At 46.6% G+C, this 27,092-nt stretch overlaps 1 protein-coding gene across 1 annotated transcript in view; it reads right to left on the bottom strand.

Moving 5' to 3' along the window:
- DIS3L2 (DIS3 like 3'-5' exoribonuclease 2) overlaps window positions 1-27,092 on the bottom strand; it is a 200,418-nt gene that overhangs the window by 75,731 nt on the left and 97,595 nt on the right. Inside the window, exons 10-11 of the mRNA XM_033150865.1 lie at window positions 25,401-25,574; window positions 9,643-9,722 (exon numbers count right to left, since the gene is read on the bottom strand). Coding sequence (XP_033006756.1) covers window positions 9,643-9,722; window positions 25,401-25,574 — 254 coding nt within the window. The remainder of the gene's footprint in view (window positions 1-9,642; window positions 9,723-25,400; window positions 25,575-27,092) is intronic.

A 27,092-nucleotide genomic window follows, 5' to 3' on the forward strand; every position in this document is an offset into this window, starting at 1 on the left:
GCGAGGCAGATCTGGGGGGGGGGGGGCTTATCGCAGACCAAATCCCGCTCCCAAACCTGCCTGTCCTACAACAGCTCCACCAGCACCTCCAAGACAAGAAAGAAAATTCAGATTTCCCCCTATAGTGACTTTATCTGAAGTGTTGGAAGTTGAAGGGGAAAAAACAGGTGTCCTCTTTCAGGTGGCAGTAATGGAGAAAATACGCAGAAGGCTACCCCCAATTGTGACTTCAGTAGAAGTCCTGGAAATCGGGGGGGGGGGGTTTGACTTACTGTGGGAGATGGCCATAATGGAACAGGGGGGGGAATTAAAGATCTGCCAAAAGACTCCGCAGTTTCCCCCACCAGAGAAGCAAAAAAAAAAAGAGAGCACCCCACCATCTGAGAAAGATTGTCGAGGCCGAAAAGGAGATTTCTACCCAAGGAGGAAATAGAAAAGAAACCACCACCACCACGAGAGAACTATACAGAAGCCATAAATATTGAACCCCTCCCCTCCTCCTTCCACTCTGGATATATACTTTCCTTCCTGCCCCCCATTCCCCGATAACCCCCCCCCCACTCTGCCAACCCCTACCATACTGTGTGGTTGTTCAGTTGTGTCCGACTCTTCATGACCTACCATACTATTTCACACTAAATATATATGAAGTCCATGTTTCTTTCTTTTTCCTTTATTTTCAAATAAGTTTTATTTAATTATCAGCCATTACATTCCGCATTCAAGACTCCATGAATCTATCTCTGGTATTGTACATCAAAAACATATATACACACACACACACACACACACACACACACACACACACACAAGTTACATATACATGCAACTTCACCCACCCTCATCCCTTCACCCTTCCCTCCACCCTTTTCTCGATTTCCTTTAATCTATTCTGTGCTTTCAACTTGCGTTCCTTATATCCTTTCATATCTTACTTATAATATGAAACTTATCATCTTTCAACCATTACTTTAAACACCTCACACTCTAATCTAGGTACAATAGCATATTATTTTTGAGCAGTATTTTTCCAAATAGTCTTCGTAATGTTTCCATTCATTTCTTAACTTTTGATTGGATTGGTTTCGTCCATGTTTCTTTCAGTTTGGCAAAGAATTGTTCATCTGTAATGCCCTTTAAATGTTTTGGTTTTGGTTTTTGAAAAATGATAAGATTTTTTTAGTCTTCAACATTTTACAGCAGATTTTCAATTGGTATTTGTTTTCTGTACTGTTTAAACCAGATCAAAATGTTAAGTCTATGGGTAGAGATTATAAGTATTTATTGCTACAATTTAGTTGACAAATTGATGTTACTGTAAAGCCATACATTCTGTTAAGTCTTGTTTGCTTGAAACACTAGAATATATTTGAAGTCCACATGGCTTGTGTATTTTAAGTGATTCACCTTTTTAAACCCATTCACCAAGATGTACTTTAATTCAGGGCATTATAAAGTTAAACGATTTTGAAACAATCTTCATATTTAAAACACTGTAATCCTTTTGACAAATAAACTAAATATAATGGAAAAAAATGAAATGCCATTATGACTCTACTAAATCCACCGAATTTGGTCACACGATGACATCACAGAAGAAAATCACCTGAGAGCGAGAGCAATGCCTCCTGGATTATTCACATGGGTAATCTCAACCAATCAGAGACCACAGAATGAACAGGGTGGCATCCTCTGCTGAGAGCGCGCAAAAGGAAGCAATGAAAATGAATAGGCCAAACATCTTCACGGTCACTGCTGAAAATGTTTTAATGTTTTCTCAACACTGCCAAAAACATGCCCCCAAAACAGTAAGCAGTTTTGGCTTAGCCCTAATCAACTCCGATGTCATATGTAAACTCACAGTGATTGAAGTTAAAAATGGCACCCATCCATTGGAACAGTTTCTTCCCATGTTACACATGGTTATACAAAGGGCTTGTTGAGATCTGAAAAAGGAATCTAATGGGTTTGAACCCATTCCAGGATGCTGTGCGTAACCCCAATCCTATGTGGCAACTGAACGAGGAATGATTTATACAACACACCTATGAGAAGAGTTTAAAGCAAGCTGGGATTTCAACTTCTCCACTGATGACCTCACCTCCCCGAACAAAAACAGCCCAGAGAACTCAATTTTCCTTTATTACCAAAGAAATAATAATAATAAAACAGGATGAAGAAAGAGAGAGAGGAAGGGTCTGTAAGTACTCAGTAAAAGCTGCCAGCGCAGCAATTTGAATCAAGTGTTCACTCTTGGAATGGGGAAATTGGAGTTTAAGTTTGTGTGTACAGCAGGAGCAGGAAGAGCAGGAGAGATACCCTGGTGGTGAATTCACATTCACTTTCCTAAGCAACTTTTTCACCATCCAGATTAAAACAGGGAAAGATAAAATTAGCCAGTTCAGTGAGAACAGATACTGGTGCTGGGAAATATTACCTCCAGCAGGACTACGAGATGCAGTGCTCTGAAACCAGCTTGAAAGACTATCGCCACTACAGAGTACGCAAGATAATTTAACACGCCCTATTTCAAGATCTGAGCCATGCTAACAGGCATGAAACAGGGATGCCACCAAGACAGCGACTTGGTTTTCCGGGGCTAATTTTAACCTCTGTTGACAAGGAATGCCTGTGGCTCAACGGTAAAGCAAGAATTCTCCTGAAAGCATTCAAGCACACCTCAACTTTTCTCATATGGCGTTGGGGCCAATTCATCCTCAAAGCTAGCTATGTTTATTTATCGCTTCTATAGCTGCTGAAGGCATTCACCGAGGTACCCAGAGTTTGCCAGTGGGAGGCCATGGGCCCCTGAAATCAGCTGGCGTTTTGAAGGCCGGCAGCCCGGTCCCTCTTCACGCCAAAAACCATGCCAATTCATTGTTCAGGGCTTTATTTAGCTTACATAAACCTTCCTTGCCTGGCCTGGGGGCATTCTGGTTTTCGCAAAGTGCCAAGGAGCTGAACGTGAATTGGCGGCTTTATTTACCAGACCACGGTAAAACTGAATGTCATAGGAGGTAGATTCAGCCAAGGGACATGGAAGGAGGCAGGTCCATTCTGTCCACTCAGTGTTTCCCCCCTCAAACTGAACTCAACAGTTACCAACTTCCCCCACCCTCACTCCTTTTGACATGAAACACTGAAGAAAAACACAGCAAGAACAAAACACCCAAAGAGTACCCAATGTTCTCAGAGTTTCAGAATCTCCCAGGGTAAGCCTCCAAAACAAAGAACTGGGGGGGGGGGGGTTGTTTAGAAAAGGTCAGTCTCCCCAGGGCTTCCCACCCACCTGACCATCAAAAACGCACTTCCTCATATAATCTCAAGGACAGGTTCCAATATATTTTGTTGGTGCGGAAGACCAAATGGCACCTTCTCCATTTCTCATGCAGAAACAGATCGGAGCCGCAGCTGAATCTCACTTCCACACCAGGGGTGGAATAGCATCCTCCGGCACACCTGAGGACCACAGAGCTCTATCCTCCAGCGCCCCTGAATCTAATGCCTGAGACAGCTCTCTACCCAATGGTTGGGCTGGCCTTGCTCCAAGTGGATGGGAAACGGAGGTCTTTTTTTTTCACCCAAGGAGGGCTCACTGGGAAAACATGCCCAGAGGAGGCTCCAGGAGCTCCATCTCCTTGCTCCAGTAAATGTATACACACACACGCACACACCCTCAAGCAGTCCACTGAAAGCACATAATGGCGGCCACAGAATTCCCAAGCCTAACCACGCATACAGTACTGGAGCATATGCGGAGTTCCATGTCAATGAAGCTTCTCGGTAACAGATCTCAGTTTGCAGATACTAGGAAACACCTTTCTCTGAGTGATTCCTGGTCAAATAAGACAATTTGTACCTGGGTGGGCAAACAGCCTTATAGCAGGCTAGCTTCTTCTGTTCTTTTGATGAAGGGCAGATAATTAATGTCCATAACTAACAGAGGTACATGTGGGTAAGTCGTTCTGGAGTTTTGCTGTGAAGCAGTGTAGATTTTTAATTTATTTAGAAGTTTGCACACTAGTATGTGCAAGCATCTGTGCAACTCCACCTCATAAAGCAGAGTGCAAAAGAGGATGCAATATGAAATACCCTATCTCCTCCCACTTCGGCCTGGATTAAAACAAAAACTAGGCCTCACAGGAATCACTTTTGCATGCTCACACAGGCATGTCACCAATTTTTCTACACACACACACACACACACACTGAATGACGACCCTGGGTCAACGTGGCTTCTGACTGTCCCCTGATCCCCAGAGTGGCTCTTTGAGAGGTATGAGGAACTAGATCCGGGGTGTGTGTGGGTGTGTGCAGTAGGGGTGGGATCAGCCACACACACTGTGTGTGAGTGCAAAGGCTTCCTCCTTGTCCACGCAGCTCTGCATAGCCCAGATGATGATCAGCAGCAGACCAAATGGAAAGTCACCAAACAGCAGAAATGAAAGTGGAGCTGAGGACCGTGCCTTCGAAAGACGCATTTCCAAAGTTTTCCATGAGGCACTGGAAGCCTCTGAAGTGGGAGTTGTACTGGGGGGGGGAGGGGGGAGCCCCAACGCTGTGCATTACAAAATTAAAAACCCGATAGGGTTACGTGCGTGTTTTGTCTCCAGCAGCTAATAAATCATGCATCCAGACTCCTAAATCCCATTATGAAGCAGCATTAAGAGATACACTTCACATTGCAAAACAAGAGGTGTACGGTTGCTCTAGCTCTATTTGCCAGCACCTTAAGCCTGACAAATAATTTACATGTGGGACAGGCCTGGCCTTTGAAGCCTCTGCAGAGAGTGATTTCCACATGCTCCAGCCAGCTCGAAAGCATGGGTGCCAAGTGGACATAGGTAGAGCATATGGCTGAGGAACAGACAGAGTGCGAGGTGCCCTGCCGTGAGCACAGAAGTGAGGTGAACGGACTTGTCCGAAGGATGGGTGCTGAACACCCAGTTCCTGCCGTTAGCCAGGCTGGAGGATGCTTTAGCCAGATTGCTGCTCTGTAAAATGTGTCACAGGCTTATGAAGTTGTGGCGCTCAGGACATGGGCTGCTTCCGAAATGCCCCGAGGTGCTTCCAGGTTGCCATGAATGAAAATGTAAGCAGCTCTTCCTGGAGACGGATCAAGCAAGCAGCATCTTAGCAGGACCAGGGGAAGATGGGAGAAGGCCAAAAGGAGCACATGCAGGGTCGAGGGCAGGCAAGTCAACAGGCGCAACTTCACTCTCCCACACTGGTACTAACTAGCCTCTCCTTTCTGAGATAGCCCCTGTATCCAACGAGAAATCACTCAGACCATGAGCCCCTCTAGGGCAAAGCAATCCTGCTCCCTTTCCCTAAGAAGGGGCATATACTCAGCACATTCTTGGCTGCTACCAAGTCCGATGCCTCCCATGCCCCGCCCCATGTTCAAATTGGCTGGGGGGGGGAATATCCTGAGTTTTGACTATTCTGCGTAAAAACTCCCTTGTTTTCACATTTCTCCAGCAATCAGAGCATTCTTGAAATGTATGCGCTCTAAATTTCAATTTTCTGGGTGGCTTGGAAATATCTTAACCATTTTGTAGCACGCTTTGGGCCCCTGATTTTGAGGGAGGGGAAAACACAAATACCCCCTATTTTTGAGATTTTTCTGGCAATTGATCCATTCTGGGCTGCGCATGAGAACGCAGGAAGTTGCCTGAGGCCAGTGGCCCATCTGTGCAGCACTGCTCATTCCTCCAAGCTTCCTTTAGAGACTAATCCACGTTCCCTCCATGGACCACAGGGTGCTTGTTTCACTCTTCTCCCGCCTGCACCTGTCCCACTTCAGCCCAGAACTCTCCCACCTGAAACTCCTGTTCTGTTCCTGCCCCTGCCCTAAACTATTCAACTGCCTCATTCAGGCTTGCCCTCAACCTGTCCTCAGGCCTCTTTCCCAACACAAGGCTGCAAAGTTCAAAATAAATAAAAAAAACCTCCCAGAAAGACAAGCAGCTAAGAAAGCCATATCCAAGAAGCAACAGTGCTTCTGTTAAGATCAGATTTCTCTCTCTCTCTCTCTCTCTCTCTCTCTCTCTCTCTCTCTCTCTCTCTCTTTTTCTCTCTCTCTCTCTCTCACACACACACACAGAGAGAGAGAGAGAGAGAGAGAATATGACAGCTCTGACAATGGGAGAACTTTTTGAACTTGGCTGCTGCTAGAAGCCCCCACTCAACATCAAGGCTCTCGGCCAAAGAGATGAAGAGAGAAAGGACAATTTCTGGCAAATCACACCTCAAGCTGTTTTTATTACTATTCCATGCTCCATTCAAGAGGGCTAATTCTACCAGGAAATTAATACTCATTGAATTTACAGAGATGGGAAGTGGCACCCAACAGCCTTCGCAAATTAGAATCCTTCTGGATGTAGAGGAAGTTAATCCTGTTCCTGGAAGGAAAGCCTTGGGGTCGGGAGGGCGTTAAGTCCTCTTTGACAGATCTACATTGAACACTGCTAAGGTCGTGCATGTTGCTTGGTCTTTGCCCTCTGGAGATGTTCCAGGATGCAGGGCACCAGATGTGAAACGAGTTCTTAGCTCAAATAAAATTTCAGTAAAAGAGGCTGGCAAGAAGGTCTCCTTGAAACTCTGAGAACCTCTCTGGTAACTTTTGCTCTGATTTGGTTTTGCAGTCTCTGGAGGAGAAGACACATTAATGCCTCTTGTCCAAGGGGAAAGCGACTGTGTCCTGGCTCCCACCCTTGGACATAGTATTCAGACTTACGGCTCGAGGAAACCCAAAATCTTTACTCAAGAAATAAGCACGCTGTTTCAGCATCAGTTCAGAATACCGGGTACAACTCTCTTTGGGGCAGTGGGGGAGCAGAGAGTTCAGAGACCAGGGGTGGCAGCAGTGCCTACCAGGAGGATTCTGAAAGAGAGGAGGCTGAGGGAATACTCCACAAGGGAGGGTGTTTGAAAGAGGGTGAGAGGCTGCCAGCTCTGCAGGCAAGGGGTGACCTAACTGGGCTCCTGAGCCCCACAGGGGTGCCGCAGAAAGAAGGTAGTTGGTCAAGGGAGCCATGGACTCAAAAAGGTTGAAAACCTCTGATCTAAGTTGTCACAGATTCCAGTCCCAGCTTTTCCAGGTTTCAAGGGTGGAAGGCGAAACCCAGTATTAACATTGGTAACCAGAACCAACACCAGTCCAGGGCTAAATGGTGAATTGGCCTTTCACAGCAGCCTCCTAGGACATTCCTCTGAATGAATGAATGAATGACTGTCTAGCAACAGCATGAGGACATGTCTCCCTCAATTGAATTAAGCTCTCCGCCTCAGATTTTGCTCAGATACAACCTGATCACTTTGACAAGCTGGGAGCAATATGCAGAAATATGTGGGCAAGCAGCCTTTTTAAATTAAGCATGACAGAAATATTCACCAGTAGGAGCTACACAACGCAACAAGCATTATTCGGGAGAGGGCGTGTGGCAAGCTGTCATTCAAAACCAATTCCTAACTACGCAGATGCAGCGACCTGTTTCCCATCTCCGTAATGTACTGCCAGCACTCATTTTCTAACAACAAAACACAGGCCAAGGAAGCTGTCACTGCACTGGCCATCTTGCGGCACTGAATCAACCATCCCAGGAATTCAGACGTCACTTGCGGTACCTTTGTGGGTTTCTCTCCCCTCCATATGCAATTCCATCCCCATCACGGCTGCATCCTGTTATCCGGCCCCTTTGCCGAAAGGGCTGTGCCAGCTGCTGCGATGCTACCAGGATGAGTTTGCCATTGGCATATTAAAGCTCAGAACAATTTCAGAGCAGGTTAGCCGTGGGAACACCTTGCCTTGCATTTCAGTCCTCAGTAGAGATGCTTGCTTGCTTGATTTATTTAAATTTATACACTGCTTGATTGTAAAAATAAAAAAACCCACAACAACAACCCTCAAAGCTGTTTACAAAACATAAAAGCAGTAAACTCAAGAAAAATTCACAACCCTACTTTAAAACATACAAAGGTTAATAAGGAATGGGGGAAATTTATAATTTATCTTAAAAATCACTGTAAACAGTTAAAATTGTTAGTAGGGTTGGAATAACACTTGTAGTTTAATGGTGAATTTTGGATATAATGGAGATGTAAAAGATCTGGATTATTATAAAACATGCAGGAGGAAAGGACTAACAATAGGACCCACAAAGGGGAGGAGGGGAGCCCAGGAGATTCTGTGGAATCTTGTTTTTATGATGTATGCTGGATATGCGATTGTAGAACTTTAATTTGAAAAACCAAATAAATAAATTTATCAATAAAATAAAATACTAAAACAGATTAAAATTGCCTCAACTTTCTAAGCGTCTGAATTCTTACAAATGCAAAACAGGTACAGGACCCTCAACCACCCAAGTTAAGTTCAGCGTTAGATGGAACAATACTAAAAAGTGGAACCAGGAGATGCACTTCGTATGCTATGCAAGGCTTTATTTCTGTGTCCTAAGATGCGTCTCCTGGAAGGAACTGCAAGGCCTGCAGCTGAGCATCTAGGAGACCCCACTGCCTCATCTCTTCCATGAACTCTCCTGTACACATAAAGGCCTCGTTCCATCTGCCTCTGCAGCCACGGGCTTTGTTTTATTTACTAAAATAAAAGGCCAGTAACCTTCATTAAAGCTTTGTAACAATGCCAAGGCGGCGAGGCAAACATGACGGCTTCCCATTTCAGTTTATTAACAACATAGTCACTGCTTCCCTCATTTCAAGAAGTTCCCATCACTGGAAAGTGACTCAGCCCAAGTGGAAAAAGAAGGAGCTGCTTCCCTGCCATTCCAGCAACACCTACTTGAAAGCAAGCTCCAGTTCACGGGCAGGTAACCTCACGCCACGTCAGATCACTGGTCTGCCTGGCATTTTACTGTCTATAGCAGCCTTCCCCAACCCAATGCCCGCTCCAGATGTTTTGGGCTACAACTCCCATCACAACGTTGCTGGTTGGGGCTGTGGACCGAAACATCTGGAGGGCAACGGGTTGGGGAACACCAGTCGACACAGAGTGGCAGTCGGCACCCAGGCTTTCCAGCAGGAGTCTTTTCCCCGTCCTCCTTAGGGATGCCAGAAATTCTGAAGAAGAAGAAGAAGAAGAAGAAGAAGAAGAAGAAGAAGAAGAAGAAGAAGAAGATGATGATGATGATTTTGGAGTTGATATCCCGCTTTATCACTACCCAAAGGAGTCTCAAAGCGGCTAACATTCTCCTTTCCCTTCCTCCCCCACAACAAACACTCTGTGAGGTGAGTGGGGCTGAGAGATTTCAGAGAAGTGTGACTAGCCCAGCGTCACCCAGCAGCTGCATGTGGAGGAGCGGGGATGCGAACCTGGTTCCCCAGATTATGAGTCTACCGCTCTTAACCACTACACCACACTGGCTCAATGAATCAGCTCAATGGTCAAGCTAACCTTGGACCGTCCACTCTGACCCCTAGCCGCCCTCACAAAGGTCTCTCAGCAGAGCTCCTTTTAAGCAGGGCTGCTGGGGTGTGGACACGATTAACATTCATCCACGCAGAGCCCTGTTCAAGTTCTTAACCCCCCTGATGAGCTACATGTTTGAAGACACACAGCAGCTGCTGTGAATGAACATCCATGAGCACAGACACTAAAGCGGCATAGGAAACGCATCTTACCATCCGGAAGCGGCTTGCAAGACAAAGCGTCGTCAAGGTCCCTGGCGGTTGACGGGTCAATGGTGAAGATGCATTCTTGCCTATCAAAAACAGGGAAGAAGGAAAGAAAATTCAGCACCAGGGGCAACAAGTTCATCTGTTTGAAAACTGGCTTCTGAAAGGGGCATGGATGTTACAGTAGGTGGACTTTTGGTCTGGTCCAGCAGGGAAATTCTTAGCTTCTTGGGCTTTGTTCAGATCATGTGTCTCCTAACTGAGGGATAGTATGTCACCAGGGCTGAGCTGTGAGCCAGGAAACTGCCAATTCAAATCTTGCCTCCTGCTATTTTTTTTTAATAATAATAATAATAATAATAATAATAATAATAATAGTTGTTGTTGTTGTTGTTGTTGTTGTTGTTTGTACCCCGCCCATCTGGCTGGATTTCCCCAGCCACTCTGGGCGGCTTCCAACAAAAATCAAATACATTAAAATATCACACATTCAAAGCTTCCCTAAACAGAATCATAAAATTGTAGAGTGGGGAGGGACCTCGAGGGCCGTCTAGTCCACCCCCCTGCAATGCAGGAATCTCAACTAAAGCATAATAATAATAATAATAATAATAATAATAATAATAATAATAATAATTTATTTTTACCCCACCCATCTGGCTGAGCCTCCCTAGCCACTCTGTGCAGCTCCCAATCAAGTGTTAAAAACAATACAGTAAATAGGAGTAGCCGGGAAAGCTTAGGAGGTGGAGCATGAGACTCTTAATCTCAGGGTCGTGGGTTCTAGCCCCACATTGGGCAAATGATTCCTGAAATGCAAGGGCCCCTTCCAACTCTACAATTCTATCATCTGCAGAGCACTTAATAACAATAAAAAGATCAGTAAGCGATTTACCTAAAGCAATATAAAATATTTATAAGAAAGTATCTATGAAATCAACACTTTAAAACCGAGAAGACATTACAGTGGTACCTTGGTTCTCGAACGTAATCCGGAAGTCCGTTTGACTTTCGAAATGTTCGAAAACCAAGGCGCGGCTTCCGATTGGCGCAGGCGTCCCGGAAACAATAGCCGACAGCCGCATCGGATGTTTGGCTTCCAAAAACCGTTCAAAAACTGGAACACTTTCTTCCAGGTTTTCAGCATTTGGGAGCCGAAATGTTCGAGTACCAAGGCGTTCGAGAACCAAGGTTCCACTGTATAAAAATTATCATAGCACAGAACAAGCATGCATAATGAAATGGCATGCCGTGAATCAACTCCCTCCTCAGTCCCTATGTCTGCAGGTTGTGGCAATAGCACTCGCCTGTCAAAAGCAGGGTATAAATACTACTGTACCTACAACACACACATTTATTTATGCATTTCATATGAATGGCAGGTGGGGCTCTTTTGCCGATTTTTATTTCTTCATGTTTGCCCTTCACGTGCTTTTGTTGTTGTTGTTGTTATTGTTGTTGTTAGATTTGCATAACCTGCCTCGGGCTTTAGGTTATGCAGCTTTAGAGCCAGTGAGAAAATTCCTCTTTCATGTGTTCGGAGACCCACTATCTGGTGACAAACCAACTGCAGCTATAACCTGCTTCCACAGATACATATTCCTTCAATTAAAAACCCATTAATGAATGGAATTTCAAAAAAACGACCGCATTCCAAGATACACTGCTTACATAACGTCTCGATTTACAGTCTTCGGCAGAATCACGTCCGAACAGAGGGGGAACGCCCCACTCATGCAAGGGGTCCCACGTGCCCTTATCAGGCCGAGTTAGAGCCCGGGTGCTATGACTGTGACCCCAGACGCCAGCCCTCGGACACTTTGAGCTCGGCCGGGCAGATGACGTGCAGCAGTAGACAGCAGGGAGCTTAAAACAACTGCTCTCTTGTGCTGACAGGTCTTAAGAGAAAGGATTATGGGCTCCTTGAGAAACCAGAGGCCGCATGGGTTTTGTTTCAATGGAACAGGTCGCTTAGTCCAGCTGTTTGGTGCTGCAACCGCAAAGCCCTGCCACCCATCGCGATCTGTAGCTGTAGGCAGTTTAGAAATTAATAGGCTGGCAGCGGCAAAGGGCCTGCGTTGGAAATGAATGGAACATAAATACGCCGGTGCCAGAACTCTCAAAGCACATCGAGGGAAATGTAGCAACAAGCAGGCGCTCCGCTTTGAGACGCTCGGCCAATTAAATCTATTAGCGAGGTCAACAACGGGGCCCTGGTTCATGAGAGTCCATGCCTGCAGGGAGTGCGGTATGGAATCCCAGCTCCGGACCACTGAACGCCCAAAACACATCAGGCCCCCTTTTTTCTCCTGTGCAAGCAGAGAGAGGCAGCATGCAACAGATCTGCTGACGGACTTGCAGGGCTCAGTTTACGGCAGCTTATTTAAAGCATCCCTGGATGCAGCCCTCATGGGCTTGTTTGCAATTGTAGCCTACCTCATCCTGAAGCCTTATAGGGCAGTGATGGCGAACCTTTTTGAGCCCGAGTGCCCAAACTGCAGCGGAAAAAAACTTTTTTATTTCAAAGTGCCAACACTGCAATTAAACCTGAATATCGAGGTTTTTAGTTAGAAAAAACTCCTACAGTTGTCCAAACATTTGCAGTCTTAAAAGTAAACGTAAAACACAATAACAAAGTTTTCAATGTTACAGTTTTTTATTAAAAAAAACCATAAACTCTACATGTGCATGTATTTTAGACAAAGGGATACTCAACTTGTAATAATGATTATATGCCAGACTGACATTGTATGGAACAAGCCTTGTTGTTGTTGTTCAGTCGTTCAGTCATGTCCGACTCTTCGTGACCCCATGGACCAGAGCACGACAGGCACGCCTATCCTTCACTGCCTCTCGTAGTTTGGCCAAACTCATGTTAGTAGCTTCGAGAACACTGTCCAACCATCTCATCCTCTGTCGTCCCCTTCTCCTTGTGCCCTCCATCTTTCCCAACATCAGGGTCTTTTCCAGGGAGTCTTCTCTTCTCATGAGGTGGCCAAAGTACTGGAGCCTCAACATCAGGATCTGTCCTTCTAGTGAGCACTCAGGGCTGATTTCTTTGAGAATGGATAGGTTTGATCTTCTTGCAGTCCATGGGACTCTCAAGAGTCTCCTCCAGCACCATAATTCAAAAGCATCAATTCTTTGGCGATCAGCCTTCTTTATGGTCCAGCTCCCCCTTCCATACATCACTACTGGGAAAACCATAGCTTTAAGTATACGGACCTTTGTCAGCAAGGTGATGTCTCTGCTTTTTAAGATGCTATCTAGGTTTGTCATTGCTTTTCTCCCAAGAAGCAGGCGTCTTTTAATTTCGTGACTGCTGTCACCATCTGCAGTGATCATGGAGCCCAAGAAAGTAAAATCTCTCATTGCCTCCATTTCTTCCCCTTCTATTTGCCAGAAGGTGATATTTAGATAGTTTGTTACTATTTCAACTTTGATTCAGACTGAAACAATATGCATATGATCAGGATGTCAAGTACTGATAGAGCCCAGTTCTGAACACTGCATCTGAAATTGTGTCCAAATGGTATTTGTGGATCTTCGTGATGGAGACACAGGCAGAAGTAGAACATTGACAGAATTTTTATATCGAATAAATAAATGGATCACTTTAACAGAATATGTGCTAAAATTAAGCTGCTGGTCAGGCAGATATATGTGTTAGCATAGTGGAAATAACTCATCTTATGCACAGTCTCTGAATAGCAGTAACAGATAGAGATTATAGTGCTGCTCCAAAAGGTTTTCTTTTTCTTTTTCCTTACAAGCATTTCTAGGGGCAAGCAAGATGTGATGTTAAATGTGTCTTTGCATCCAGTGTGCTGGCTTGCTGTTATTGTTTTAAATGCAAATAGCATCAATTGGGGCAGTTGATAATAATCAGGGCCACAGCAGATGGAGAGTTCAACCCTTTCCACACCTATTGTGGTCCTTATGAAAACCACCCCTTTGAAATTGCTATTTGCATTGGTAGGAAATGCAAATGTTAACACGGGAGGCTCTCTCCAAAGCAAATTAGGAATTGACCTCAGAAGAGCAACAGTCCTTAGGGCTGCAGCATGGGAGGAAATGGTTAAATTGCCTCTCCATGCCTGCTGTGTCCTTCATAAATATCCTTTTTGCCCCCAGCAAGAATAGATGTTTTTACAATGCAAACCCACATCCCATCAGGAGAATATGCAATGCGGAGGGGAGAAAAGAAAAGAAAAGTGGAGTGGAGAAGGCTGAAGGAAATATATCTGGGGCTGGGGTGGAAGAAATGGAAAGGACGCAAAGAGGAGCAGGAAAGGAGGAAGGGAAAGGGACAGAAAGCGAACGAGAATCAGGAGGAGGCTGAATGAGACCAGCAGTGCAAAAGGAAGGGAATATGAGGAGCGAGGGGAGAGAAAAAGGGCGAGAAGGGGCGAAGGTGCCTGAGGGAGGGGCAACAGAGAGAGAGAGAGAGACGGCCGGGTGCGGATGGAGGGAGGGAGGCAGGGAGGCGCGAGAGGGAAGAGCGAAGCCTGACAGGCAGCAGCACAGTGAGCAGCGCCGTCTCCACTCCCCCCCCCCCCGCTCGCAGCGCTCAAAAGGAGGGCTTCCCCCTCACCCGCCGCCCGCCGCCCCTGGCCCAGCCCCCGCTGCTGTTACCTCGTCGTCGTCGCCGCCTCGTGTCGAATCCTCCGCAGCAGCCAGCAGCAGCCAAACACCACTGGGGCAGGCGCCAAGGAGGGAAATTGCTGCTGTCTGCTGCTGCGCCTGCGCTGGCAGGACGCATGAGCAGAGCAGCGCGGCGGCGCCATTTCCCCGCCCCTGGCGTGCCAGCAGAGAGAGCTCTGCGTGCCAGCTGTGGCACGCGTGCCACGGGTTCGCCATCACTGTTATAGGGTGTCTTAAAGAAAAACTAAGGCCCCAAGCTCACTCCTAATTAATGCAACTTATTCAGGCTGCAATAACTGGTGGGTGGGTGGATGGGTGGGAGCCAAAACTTCTGTCTGTGCCTCTGGTGACTGATTGCAATGAGCAGATGATGTCCGACTGTCTTGTTCTCCCTGAGGCTTGTTGCTTATTGCAAAATATTTATTCAAACAGAAGCCAAAGCGGCTTACAGCAGAAACAAAAGTGGTCAAACGGCCAGGCTGCTAAGTCATTTCAGGCAGCAGCTGAGAGCTCACATAGTTGAATACTCCTCTCCAAACACATACACACAAAATCCCTGCACACAGAAAAGCAGCACATCGGTGTCCTGGCTCCCACTCCAAAACACACAAGCATAGGCTCTTACTTGCAAGTAAGAGAGATATATTTAATCAGGCAAACAATAGTATAGGCTCAGTGACACTCTCAATTCAACCCCTGCTCCTTTGGAAATGACCATGCAAGTCGGTGATGATTCATTGGGCAAAAGATTTTGGGCATAACATTATGTTAGAGGACTGGGGGAAACTGTGGAAAGAAGGAATGAAATTCACCGCATGTAGCGCACTAAAAGAAAATATTTTGAAAATGATGTGCAGATGGTATATTACCCCAGCGAAGCTGGCAAAAATGTATAAGGTTGACAATAAGTGTTGGAAATGTAAAGAAAAAGTTGGTACCTTTTATCATATGTGGTGGGAGTGTAAGAAGGTTAAGAAACTTCTGGGACATGATATATAATGAAATTAGAAAAATGTTGAAATATACATTTGTTAAAAAACCAGAAGCTTTCCTACTAGGTATAATAGGTACTGACATTAAAAAGCAAGATGTTAAACTTTTTCCAATATGCAGTGACTGCAACAAGAATTTTGATAGCACAAAGGTGGAAACAGGAAGAAACACTGACAAAGGCAGAATGGATAGTGAAATTAATAGAATATGCAGAATTGGACAAAATGACGGGAAGAATCCGAGAACAGCGGGACCAGAAATTCATCAAAGACTAGACTAAATTCACGAATTATCTGAAAGACAATGATACTCAATTGGATACGTTTATAGGACTTCAAGAAGCTTTGTAGATAAATGAAGAAATATTATTGAAATTGTGAATTTTATAGTGATTATTATGTATATGATAGTTTAAGCAATGATAGATTAAAGAAGTATAGATTAAAAAGATAGAAATTTGAAAACCACGTGGAAGGTCTGAGGGAAGTCAGGGCTATGAAAGCCAAAAGGTGGAAAATATGGATGATTATGTGAGAATTAATTTTTATTTTGTAGTATTTGTGTATTAAAACAATAAAAACGATTATTTAAAAAAAGGAAATGACCATGCAAGGCCCAAAGCAGTATTTCAACTTGAAATGTAGAATTGCATCCTGAACGCTGCACGCTAGCTCCCCTTCTGATATCCTAGCCCAGAATGGAGGCCATGCAGGCATGCTGAACCAGAATCCTCCCTTCACCCAGTCAACTCATTTCACAAAGACAAAATGTGAAATATAAACACACTTCAACAACAACCGTCATCCATGAGAGGCGAGAGCTCAGCTATTGCCTTTTGTTTACTACAGTTTGGATTTTGTGGGTCTCGTTTAAACTTTAACAAGGCACCGCCATGACATTTAACTGCAAAAGGTGACTGCATGTCTAGACAACTACATCTTGAAGCTGGTCTCATTTCTCTTCCCATTGTGAGCAGACCCAAGGGAACGCTGACCTGCGAGGTATTCAGCCCGGCACCCAGACTTCTGCACACTTGCTCTCTCGACTCAAGAGGGCTGGCATTTCAAAACTGGGTGGGTGGGGTATTTTTAGATCCTTGAGAGTCTCAGTCATTGTTTCTAGGACCTTGCTGAGCTCCTTCTTGGAACGATGCATCTCAGGCCTGGAAAACAACCATTTTCACTCGGGAATAGGCGCCCCTCCTTGCTTCAAGCATGTTTCATGCATGAAAGAGTATTTTATAGCGACTGCAGGAATACACCCCAATCTCGTCACAGCAAACACCCGTCCCCAATCATTGGGTAAGTTAGAATCATACAATTGTAGAATTGTAGAGTCAGAAGGGTCCTCCAAGCGTCATCTAGGCCAACCCCACTGCAAGGCAGGAATCTCAGCTAAAGCATCCATGACAGCCAGTGTGGTGTAGTGGTTAAGAGTGGTAGACTCGTAATCTGGGGAACCGGGTTCATGTCTCCACTCCTCCACATGCAGCTGCTGGGTGACCTTGGGCTAGTCACACTTCTCTGAAGTCTCTCAGCCCCACTCACCTCACAGAGTGTTTGTTGTGGGGAAGGAAGGGAAAGGAGAATGTTAGCCACTTTGAGACTCCTTCGGGTAGTGATAAAGCGGGATATCAAATCCAAACTCTTCTTCTTCTTCTAAAAACCTCCAAGGAAGGAGAGTCCACCACCTCTCGTGGGAGACTGTTCCACTGCCGAACAGCACTCACTGTCAGAAAGTTATTCCTGGCGTTTAGTCGGAATCTCCTTTCTTGTAACTTGAAGCCACTGATTCAGATCCTCCCTTCTGAAGCAAGAGAAAACAAGCTTGTTCCTCTTCCCTATGACAGCCCCTGAGATATCTGGTCATATCTCCTCTCAGTCTCCTCTTTCCCAGGCTAAATATACCCAGCTCCTCCAACTGTTTCTCAAAAGGCTTGGTTTCCAGACCCTTGACCGTCTTGCTTGCCCTCCTCTGCACACCTTCCAGCTTGTCAACATCCTTCTTAAATTGTGGTGCCCATAATTGGACACAGTACTCTAGGTGCGGTCTGATCAAGGAAGAGTAGAGTGGTACTATTACTTCCCTTGATCTGGACACTATACTTCTGTTGATGCAGCCTAGAATAGAATTAGCTTTTTTTTCCTGCTGCAATACACTGTTGTTCTTTTAAAAATAAAATATCTTGCTATGCTAACCCCATCTATCATTTTTTACAGACACCAGGACTCCTGTTCTGCCGGAAAACGGAACAGAAATCACAGCTATACAACAAATCATTCTGGTTAGAGTGAAAGCTAAACCTGTTTGTGACTGCAAGGTACACACATCCATAATAATCTAGCTATTGTGACCCGGGGAAACATAATATGTCCTCCTGCTAGATTTCTGTGGGTTGGAACTGGCACACCATCAAAGCACCAGTCTGCTCCATGAGCTTCAAGACACCAGCACTAGTCTACAGCTAAATTTTCTTACAGAGGCGAAGAGGATAGGGGAGAGACCAGGAAAGCTCCAAGAAGCAAAGTTTCAGCACCATCAATACTCCTCAAATGTCCACCTTGACGTAATAAAGGAATCTGGCCCTGCTGTTTTTGCTGAGTTAATGAGATTTCTGGGCTCCTGTGATCCAGTTATGCTCCCACTCTTACTCCTACACAGGAAACCCACTTGCATCATCATGCCAAACAACTTTTAATCAGGAGACACCGGCTCATCTAATCCCTCTGGGCTGAGAGAGGCTTTCTGTCACATGGTTTTGTGCATCTGAAAGTCTTCCGCCTTGTCTAGGCTGAGAAGCTGGTGAGACAGGGCTTCAGGGCTGCCATTTTGCATTACAGCCCAGAAGTTAAGACCTGCTCAGGCTTGGTCCCATGTTATCAAGAAGCTGTCATCAACTGTGGGAGATAGGGAAAAGAGTGGCTTGTTAAAACCCACAACTGCAGTCTCCTAGATTAGATGGAACTAACCTATTGAAGGGACGCGGGTGGCGCTGTGGGTTAAACCACAGAGCCTAGGGCTTGCTGATCAGAAGGTCGGTGGTTCGAATCCCCACAAAGGGGTGAGCTCCCGTTGCTCGGTCCCTGCTCCTGCCAACCTAGCAGTTTGAAAGCACATCAAAGTGCAAGTAGATAAATAGGTACCGCTCCGGCGGGAAGGTTAACGGCGTCTCCGTGCGCTGCTCTGGTTCGCCAGAAGCGGCTTAGTCATGCTGGCCGAGGGACCCGGAAGCTGTACGCCGGCTCCCTCGGCCAGTAAAGCGATGAGCGCTGCAACCCCAGTCGTCCGCAACTGGACCTAATGGTCAGGGGTTCCTTTACCTTTACTCTATTGAAATCACAGAAGGACAGGCCACTGTGACCATTTGGTATCATCCTCAACTTGTTAACTCCACTGCTCAGCCCTAACTTCTAACTTTATGAATAAGTTAACTTCCAAGTGCAGATTCTTGGAAGAATACATTTCTCTCCATTGTGAGAGCCGGCCGTTTACGCCAACTCTCTTCTCCCTCTCGCTTTCCCAGTTGCCATTCCATTGGTTTTGCCAGAGTTTGTGCTCCTTTCTGTTCTTCTCGTTTGGGCAAGGCTTGTTTCCTCAAAGAAGCCTTCTTTCCTTTCACAGCTTCCATCATGCGACAGAATGCTCCTCCATAGAAAACAATATCCCCTTAAACAGAACACGAGCATGTCAGGGAGAAGGGTCCTAAGTCTGGCTCCCAACATGCTGGATTTCCAAACGGAGGGTTTTATTCCCGCCAGCTGACATTCAATTCCATCTTGCGATTCCCTTGCCTGTCATCTGAACAGGCACCGCCCCAACCCAGGTCAACCATCTCAGGGAGAGCTAGACACACCAGCAAATTATATACGTGGGGGTACTAAGCCCATGTAAATTGCTAGCATGAAACGGCAGGCCTGAATAGCTCAGTTGGTTAAACCGTGGTGCTGATAACGCCAAGGTTGCAGGTTTGATCCCCCTATGGGACAGCTGCATATTCCAGATGCTCCTCAGGGTCCCTCCCAACTCAACAGTTTCATTATTCTTTAGCACCCTTTCCATGCTATGAACCAACTTATATCCCACTGTTTCTACCACAATATCCCTTTTCCTTGACTCCAATTTAAAATGGCTTTTAATGCTGTTTTGATGCTGTTACTCACCCTAGGACCTTAAATGGTGAAGGGCAGGTAACAAATATAACAGCAGCAGCGATAAAGCACTCGACTTGAATGAGACCCATTAATTTGCGGTTTGGGGCACCTCCGTTGGAGAACATGTTCTGACAGACGGTGGCCAGGCTTAGCAACCTCCACACCACCAGTCGTCGTCCGTCCCCCCCAACTTATCAGTTCCCTGCACATTTCTACACATCCTGTACCAGGAGCACAGGTTTTGCTGTTCCTAGAGTTATCACCAGCTTGTGGCATGGACAGTTTCCAGGCACTGAGTTATTTTATCAGATCTGCGCCTTCCACCTGCTATGGGGAACCCTTTGTCCCCGGGAGCCATGCTCCTTCCCTTCCAGCTCCCCGAGCCAAATCTGTCCCCTCCAACTCTCGTTTTGTCAGCCGACAAGCCTCTAAATACTAGCATTGCTAATCCCAATGGGCAGGCAGTGCTGCAATGCAGGGACCGTCCTGTTGCCTGGAGTTTCCAGCTAGAAACAGTGCTAAGAACAGCACCTCCGTGCCTAGGACAGAACAAAAGCCAGGCGAGGAATCATGTGGCACGCTTGTTCGAATGACGCCAAGGAAATCTTTAGTCCCCTCGGAAGATCCTGCTTGCCATTTTAAGTAACATCCAGAATCACCTGGTGCCATATCTCTGAACCCTCCAAGATTTCAAGTGGATCACCTTGATCCATGACAGGACACCGGGGAGTGGTGGGTGGAAACTGATGAGTGGGGCAGCAGGAGAATAAGGGTTGGAGACTGACTTGGAAGAAGGGGTCAGTGGATACAGAGGAACCTGTATCAGCCAGGAGATGAGAGGCAGAGGCAGGAGAAGCTGCAGGACTGGAGAGGGAAGAACAAGTATAGGAGAAGGGAGAAATTGGTCAGGCTGGTGGGGAGTCAAGGGCTCCCAAACCATTCATTCATTCATTCATTCATTCGATTGATTGATTGATTGATTGACTACCCTCCATCAAAATATCTCAGGGTGGTTCACTGCCTCCTCCTGCCCTGCTGTCTCCCAGGACCAGAAGAGAACTGAAGAGGGAGGAGCAGAAACAGGGTGCACTCAGGCATAGTCTCTGCCTGCTTGCATGCAGCTTGGATTCTTCCCCTTTCTATCAATGCCTCTTTTAAAACAAAAAACAAAAACAGTTCACTTAATAGACACTGCCTCTATAACCCTGACAATGACCCTGCAATGTTGCCCAGCCTTATTCACATGCTGCAGCTAAGGAGGCTAAAGCTCAGGAAAAGAGGAGTACAGTGGTACCTCGTGTTACATACACTTCAGGATACAGACACTTCAGGTACAAACTCTGCTAACCCAGAAATAACGCTTCAGGTTAAGAACTTTGCTTCGGGATAAGAACAGAAATCGTGCTCTGGCGGCGCAGCGGCAGCGGGAGGTCCCATTAGCTAAAGTGGTGCTTCAGGTTAAGAACAGTTTCAGGTTAAGAACGGACCTCTGGAACAAATTAAGTACTTAACCAGAGGTACCACTGTAGTGTATTAGGCCAGCCCATGTATTTGTGACCATGGGCCAGACCTCACCTGTCTCACAGCTCATGCTCCTAACTAACCAGCAAACTAACTCAGTCAAGAATCCTCTGCCTGTAAACATCTCTCATATGTGAGTGGGGGACCCCCCCCCCAGAACCTCAGGGGATCTTCCTTGGAGATTCCCATCTATGAAAGCAACATTTCATTAACTCCGCCTACAGGGATGCATCAGGCTCATTAACTACGGCCAGTTTTAACAGAGCTCCTCTTCCGGGCTCAGGTCTCTCAGGCAACAATGCTTGTTTGCTTGTCTGTTGTGTTCAAAGCCTGGCACCCCTAACGTCTGAGACAGGGTTTCAGGACGGCTTAGAACAAACTCCCCATTTCGGATGGCAACCCACCTCACGGATCCGTCTGATTTCCTTGCCGCAACACCCTTTTACTGCACTAGGTATTTTTAGTTCATTGTTTTCTATTTTGGCAGCTGAGAAAGTGCAGTATGTAATTCAACCTCCAGTTTCATATTCCTTCTTAAAAGTGAATACAACATCCTGTTTATAATAATAAAATCACTGGTTGGCAGGATGACACTCGGTGGAAAAAAGAGGGAGAGAGTGAAGGAGAGAGAGAGAGAGAGAGAGAGAGAGAGAGAGAGAGAGAGAGAGAGAGCGCAACTGGAAAATTGAGAGCCAGCACATTTTGGTGCCAAGTTTCACATTTGCAACGGTCCAGAGGAGGTCACTGGTCTCGCTCACAACCGAAGGCGAGGAGTGAAGAATGATCCCCACAAACTCTCCCTTGTTAGACCGTGTACGCCATCTCCTTTCGAGCAAGGGATTTGCCCTTTTCAGGAAAAGTGACGTGACGCTTTTCCCGCAGCCATCTGAACAACAGGAGACATGGAAAAGGCAGTGCAGCTCAGCCCAGAATGACCCTTCCCTCTCTCTCTCTCTCTCTCTCTCCAGGATTTGGGGTTTTCTTTCTTTTCCCACTCTGGGAGGACTTTCCTGGCTAGGTTGCTTGCCCCAGTTTAGCAGCAAGAGAAACAAAAAGATATGAATGAAATTAAAAACACTTGGAAGAAGCCGCAGAAGCAGCTCTGGGGTTTCTTAGGTTCACTTAACATTTCCTTCCGCAGTGTTGCCCCTGCGCCCTGGGTGGAAAGTTGCGCTTCAACGTTTCCTTTGACACACACCCCTTGCTTTTCTCCTGCACTCTGAGCCATAAAAACTGGCAAGGGGGGAGGGAGGCAAGGAAAAAGACAGAAGAAGGTGGGAAGGAGGAAGAGGCCTTGGACCCTGCAATTTTGGCCACTGCGTACCTTCAGCCCTCTCAATGCCATTTGGAATTCCAAAAGAACACATCGCCGTTTCCACCTTCGTCTTTGCTTTGGCTGTGAAACATTGTTGTTGTTGTTCAGTCGTTCAGTTGTGTCCGCCTCTTCGTGACCCCATGGACCAGAGCACGCCAGGCACTCCTATCCTCCACTGCCTCCCGCAGTTTGCTCAAACTCATGCCAGTCGCTTCGAGAACACCGTCCAACCATATCATGCTCTGTCGTCCCCTTCTCCTTGTGCCCTCCATCTTTCCCAACATCAGGGTCTTTTCCAGGGAGTCTTCTCTTCTCATGAGGTGGCCAAAGTATTGGAGCCTCAGCTTCAGGATCTGTCCTTCCAGTGAGCACTCAAGACAGATTTCCTTCAGAATGGATAGGTTTGATCTTCTTGCAGTCCATGGGACTCTCAAGATTCTCCTCCAGCACCATAATTCAAAAGCATCAATTCTTCGGCGATCAGCCTTCTTGATGGTCCAGCTCTCACTTCCATACATCACTACTGGGAAAACCATAGCTGTGAAACATTGGCTCTAATCAATCCAGCCAGAAGAGCAAAAAATAAATGAAACTGTGCCCCCCGCTTCCTTAAAATGAAGACATGTCGGACATGAGAAAGGCAGCAATTTTATTTTTCACTGTTCTCAGAAAGGACAGGGCAGGAATGGATGGGCTCCCATTGCAGGTAAAGGACCCCTGGACGGTTAAGTCCAGTCAAAGGCGACTGTGGGGTTGTGGCGCTCATCTCATTTTCAGGCCGAGTGAGACGACGCTCGTCCACTGGCAGATTTCTGGGTCATGTGGCCAGCAGGACTAAACCGCTTCTGGCACAACGGAACACCGTGACGGAAACCAGAGCGCATGGAAACACCATTTACCTTCCCGCCACAGCGGTACCTATTTATCTACTTGCACTGGCGTGCTTTCAAGATGCTAGGTTGGCAGGAGCTGGGACTGAGCAACGGGAGCTCACCCCCATTGCGGGGATTCAAACTGCCAACTTTCTGATCAGCAAGCCCAAGAGGCTCAGTGGTTTATGTAGAACATCCTACTAGCGAGCAAAGAAACAAGTTGTCTGCCTTCCTCCCTGGGGGTTTTCTCAGAAAGTGAAGGTGGCGGAGGCAAGTCTGTAGTACAGGGTAGTAGTAAGGAAGTCTGTAGTACAGGGTGGCTTACGTAGAGAGCAGGGGGCTGGGTCTCCTGGGAACTCAGCAACCTGGAACACACTGCCTGCAGCAGCAATGGGCTCTTCCGCCCTGAGGGTAGAAAGGTCTTGGGCTATACCACTACAGACTGCAGGTGGGAGTTTCTGCTGTGTGTGCATACACAAAATCCCTGTACATATAAGATTAGCGCAAGAACGTAAGAGTCCTACAGCTGGATCCAGAGGCCATCGGCTGATCTAGTCAAGCATCCTGTTCTCACAGCAGCCAATCAGATGCCTATGCCCACAAGGGAGAAGAGTTTTAATCCTTTTCAAACCTTGTTCATCTCCTTGACATGCTGGTTTTCTATGTGCAGGAAGAGGTCCTGCTTTGTTGCACGAAATAGGAATCAACAATACAAGTTCCCACCTGTAATGTAAAGCGAAACAGTCCAGAGACAGGTCTCTCGCCACAGTGAGAATTAGGCCTCAGCTCCCGTGTGCACTGGCAGGTTCTGAGGCTCCGCCAATGCTGAAGCAGGAGTCTTAAGGAACAGGGGTGTATGACAAGCAGCGCTGACACTCCCAAGCAGCGCGGTTTGGAGGCACTCCTGGACAAGAGCACCAAAGGAACACCACCAGCAGAGGCCTCCCCCATGCTTTGAGGGTGCCTGCTGCCCTGATCAGCCTAATAGATGGGCCAGGCACCCATTTGCCAGCTTGTTGGAGCAACTGTTCCTGGCGCTCTAGGAAAATGGGTGCCCAGTCGCTCCCCAGCCCCAAAAGCTCACGCTGTGGTTTGGAGAAGAAGGCGTGCAAGAGCTCAAACAGAAGAGCACTCTCCCCTTCTTGCAGTTTCCGGCAAATGGTATTCAGATGCACTGCTGCCTCTAGCTGTGGAAGGAGAGCACAGGCATTGTGGCTCGTAGCCCCCGGTCCCAGACTCTTTCTGCGTGACGCAGGATTTGAGGAAGTGGAACACCGCAGTTAGTGCAGATATCTGCAGCGTGATTGCCGACAGGAGTGAGACCTTGCCAGCATGTTATACTCCTGCTCAGAGATCTGCACTGGCTGCTGATTCATTACTCTCTGGAACTCTCTGCTGTGTTGTTCTTGGCATCTGCTAAAAACCTTCATTTCAACAAAGCTACCCAGACATGTCAAAAACTGCATGTTACAATTACTTATAGTTTTATTGCGTGCAATCTTTTAAAAAAATACTGGTTTTATTTATCTTTCGTTAACATTTCGTGTCGACTTGTTTTTAAAGTTTTCTTTCGGTGGGTTTTTAAAAATGAATACCTTGAGTTGTTTTATGTAATCTGCTTAGAGGCTGGCTGGTAATCCAAGCCAAGATCTGTAGACTCGAGAGATGGGCCTTTGATGGGCTATGCAGCTTATGAAAAGAGAGGACGCACAAGCTGTTCTCATAGCTTTCGTTGCAAAGAGCGCATGAGCCACCAAAGCCCACAGGCAGGTCTGAAGATTTCCAACAATCCTCACCATGTTTCCTACTTTCCATACGCTGGTCAACAGACACGACCCATAAAACGTGTTCTACAAAGTTGACAGTTTTATTATTAAAATGTGCCCGGCAAGAGGGATCCACGCCACTGAGAAACCTGCTACTGTCGCAGTCACAATTAGATCCATGAAAAAGAAAAAAGAAATTAAAGGTACTGTCTGTACATTTTGGACCCCACCGTGCCAAAAGCTGTAATACTGGACCAAAAATAAATAAGCAAAGGCCCCAAAGTTCTCCCGTTTGAGTCTTTCGTTCGAATATGCCCTCCTGTCCTCATAAGTCGTTTAAAGGCAAAACTTCCCAAACACAGAAGCTGTCTGCATCCAGCCTAAACTCGAGACAACTTGGCCTATTTTCCCTGTGAAAGAATCCCAGACCACTAGAGCCCCATCCCAAGGCAAGGTTGCAAGCGGACAAGAAGCCTGAAAGAAAACGGCTGAGATTTTTTACCTTAAATCTCTCCTCTTGGCAAATTCTTCTGGTGGGATAACCCAGGGGAGGCTCTGGGGGAGGCACTGCAAGACATCTGGCTGAAAGTCCGAAAAATCTACACCGTATTCCGTGAGGATGCCTTCCGTCTCCGGCTCAATTTCACCAGCCTGCCCGAGACTTTGAGCCAACTGCCTATGAAAAGGAGACACAGAAGTCGAAGAAGAAGGGAATAATCAATTTGAGCAGGTTACAGGATACTTTAACAACCCCCAATGGAGCATGCAGGGTGGGGGGGTTCTCTACCAAGCCAGAGGAGAGAGGGAAACAGCTAAGAGGATACAGGGAGAGCCAGTGTGGTGTAGTGGTTAAGAGTGGTAGACTCGTAATCTGGGGAACCAGGTTCGCGTCTCCGCTCCTCCACATGCAGCTGCTGGGTGACCTTGGGCTAGTCACACTTCTCTGAAGTCTCTCAGCCCGACTCACCTCACAGAGTGTTTGTTGTGGGGGAGGAAGGGAAAAGGAGAATATTAGCCGCTTTGAGACTCCCTAGGGTAGTGATAAAGCGGGATATCAAATCTAAACTCTTCTTCTTCTACAGCAGCCTACTCCATCCTGTTGATGTCCGGACAACCACTGGCCACACAGGCTAAGGGTGATTGGAGTTCTACTGAAAAACATCTGGAAGGCACCAAAATGGGGGAAGGCTGGGGCACACTTTTTGCTGGATTACAATGTGCATGAAACCTTGCAGAGCGGCAGAAACCAACCTGCCTATATTCTACACTTAGGATGGGAGGCACCACACAGTAGACAAGAAAGTCAGGTCTGAACACTAAAGACCCAGGCTCAAATTCTTCGCTAAGCTGGAGGGGGAGAAATCGCTTGGGCTACTGCTTGATCACACGACTGCCTGCTAGCTTGTAAACTAACTGCAAATTCTGAAACGCTTTCTGGGCATTGTGTTAGAAAGGGGTCCTCCTACCCTTCAAAAGATTTGAAGATTTGAAGGAGGGGAGAAGTTCTTCCTTAGGGATTGCCACATACATGCAAGGATTCGTTACCATATTGGCCTGAATATAAGCTTCACATTTTCCCAAATTCCAACCGTGAAAAGTTAAAGTGCATCTTAATTTCGCGACGACAAACCTAGACAGCATCTTAAAAAGCAGAGACATCACCTTGCCGACAAAGGTCCGTATAGTTAAAGCTATGGTTTTCCCAGTAGTGATGTATGGAAGTGAGAGCTGGACCATAACGAAGAAAGGATACTTTTGAATTATGGTGCTGGAGGAGACTCTTGAGAGTCCCATGGACTGCAAGAAGATCAAACCAATCCATTGTGAAGGAAATGAGCCCTGAGTGCTCACTGGAAGGACAGATCCTGAAGCTGAGGCTCCAGTACTTTGGCCACCTCATGAGAAGAGAAGACTCCCTGGAAAAGGACCCTGATGTTGGGAAAGATGGAGGGCACAAGGAGAAGGGGACGACAGAGGACAAGATGGTCGGACAGTGTTCTCAAAGCTACCAACATGAGTCTGACCAAACTGCGGGAGGCAGTGGAAGACAGGAGTGCCTGGCGTGCTCTGGTCCATGGGGTCATGAAGAGTCGGACGCAACTAAATGACTCAACAACAACAACAATTTCGCTACCTTACAAAAACTGGCCTTTACGATATCGCTGCTGAAACAGAGACACGGTAAAATGGAATG

This window comes from Lacerta agilis, chromosome 5 (genome assembly GCF_009819535.1).
Source record: "Lacerta agilis isolate rLacAgi1 chromosome 5, rLacAgi1.pri, whole genome shotgun sequence".
Taxonomy (NCBI): domain Eukaryota; kingdom Metazoa; phylum Chordata; class Lepidosauria; order Squamata; family Lacertidae; genus Lacerta; species Lacerta agilis.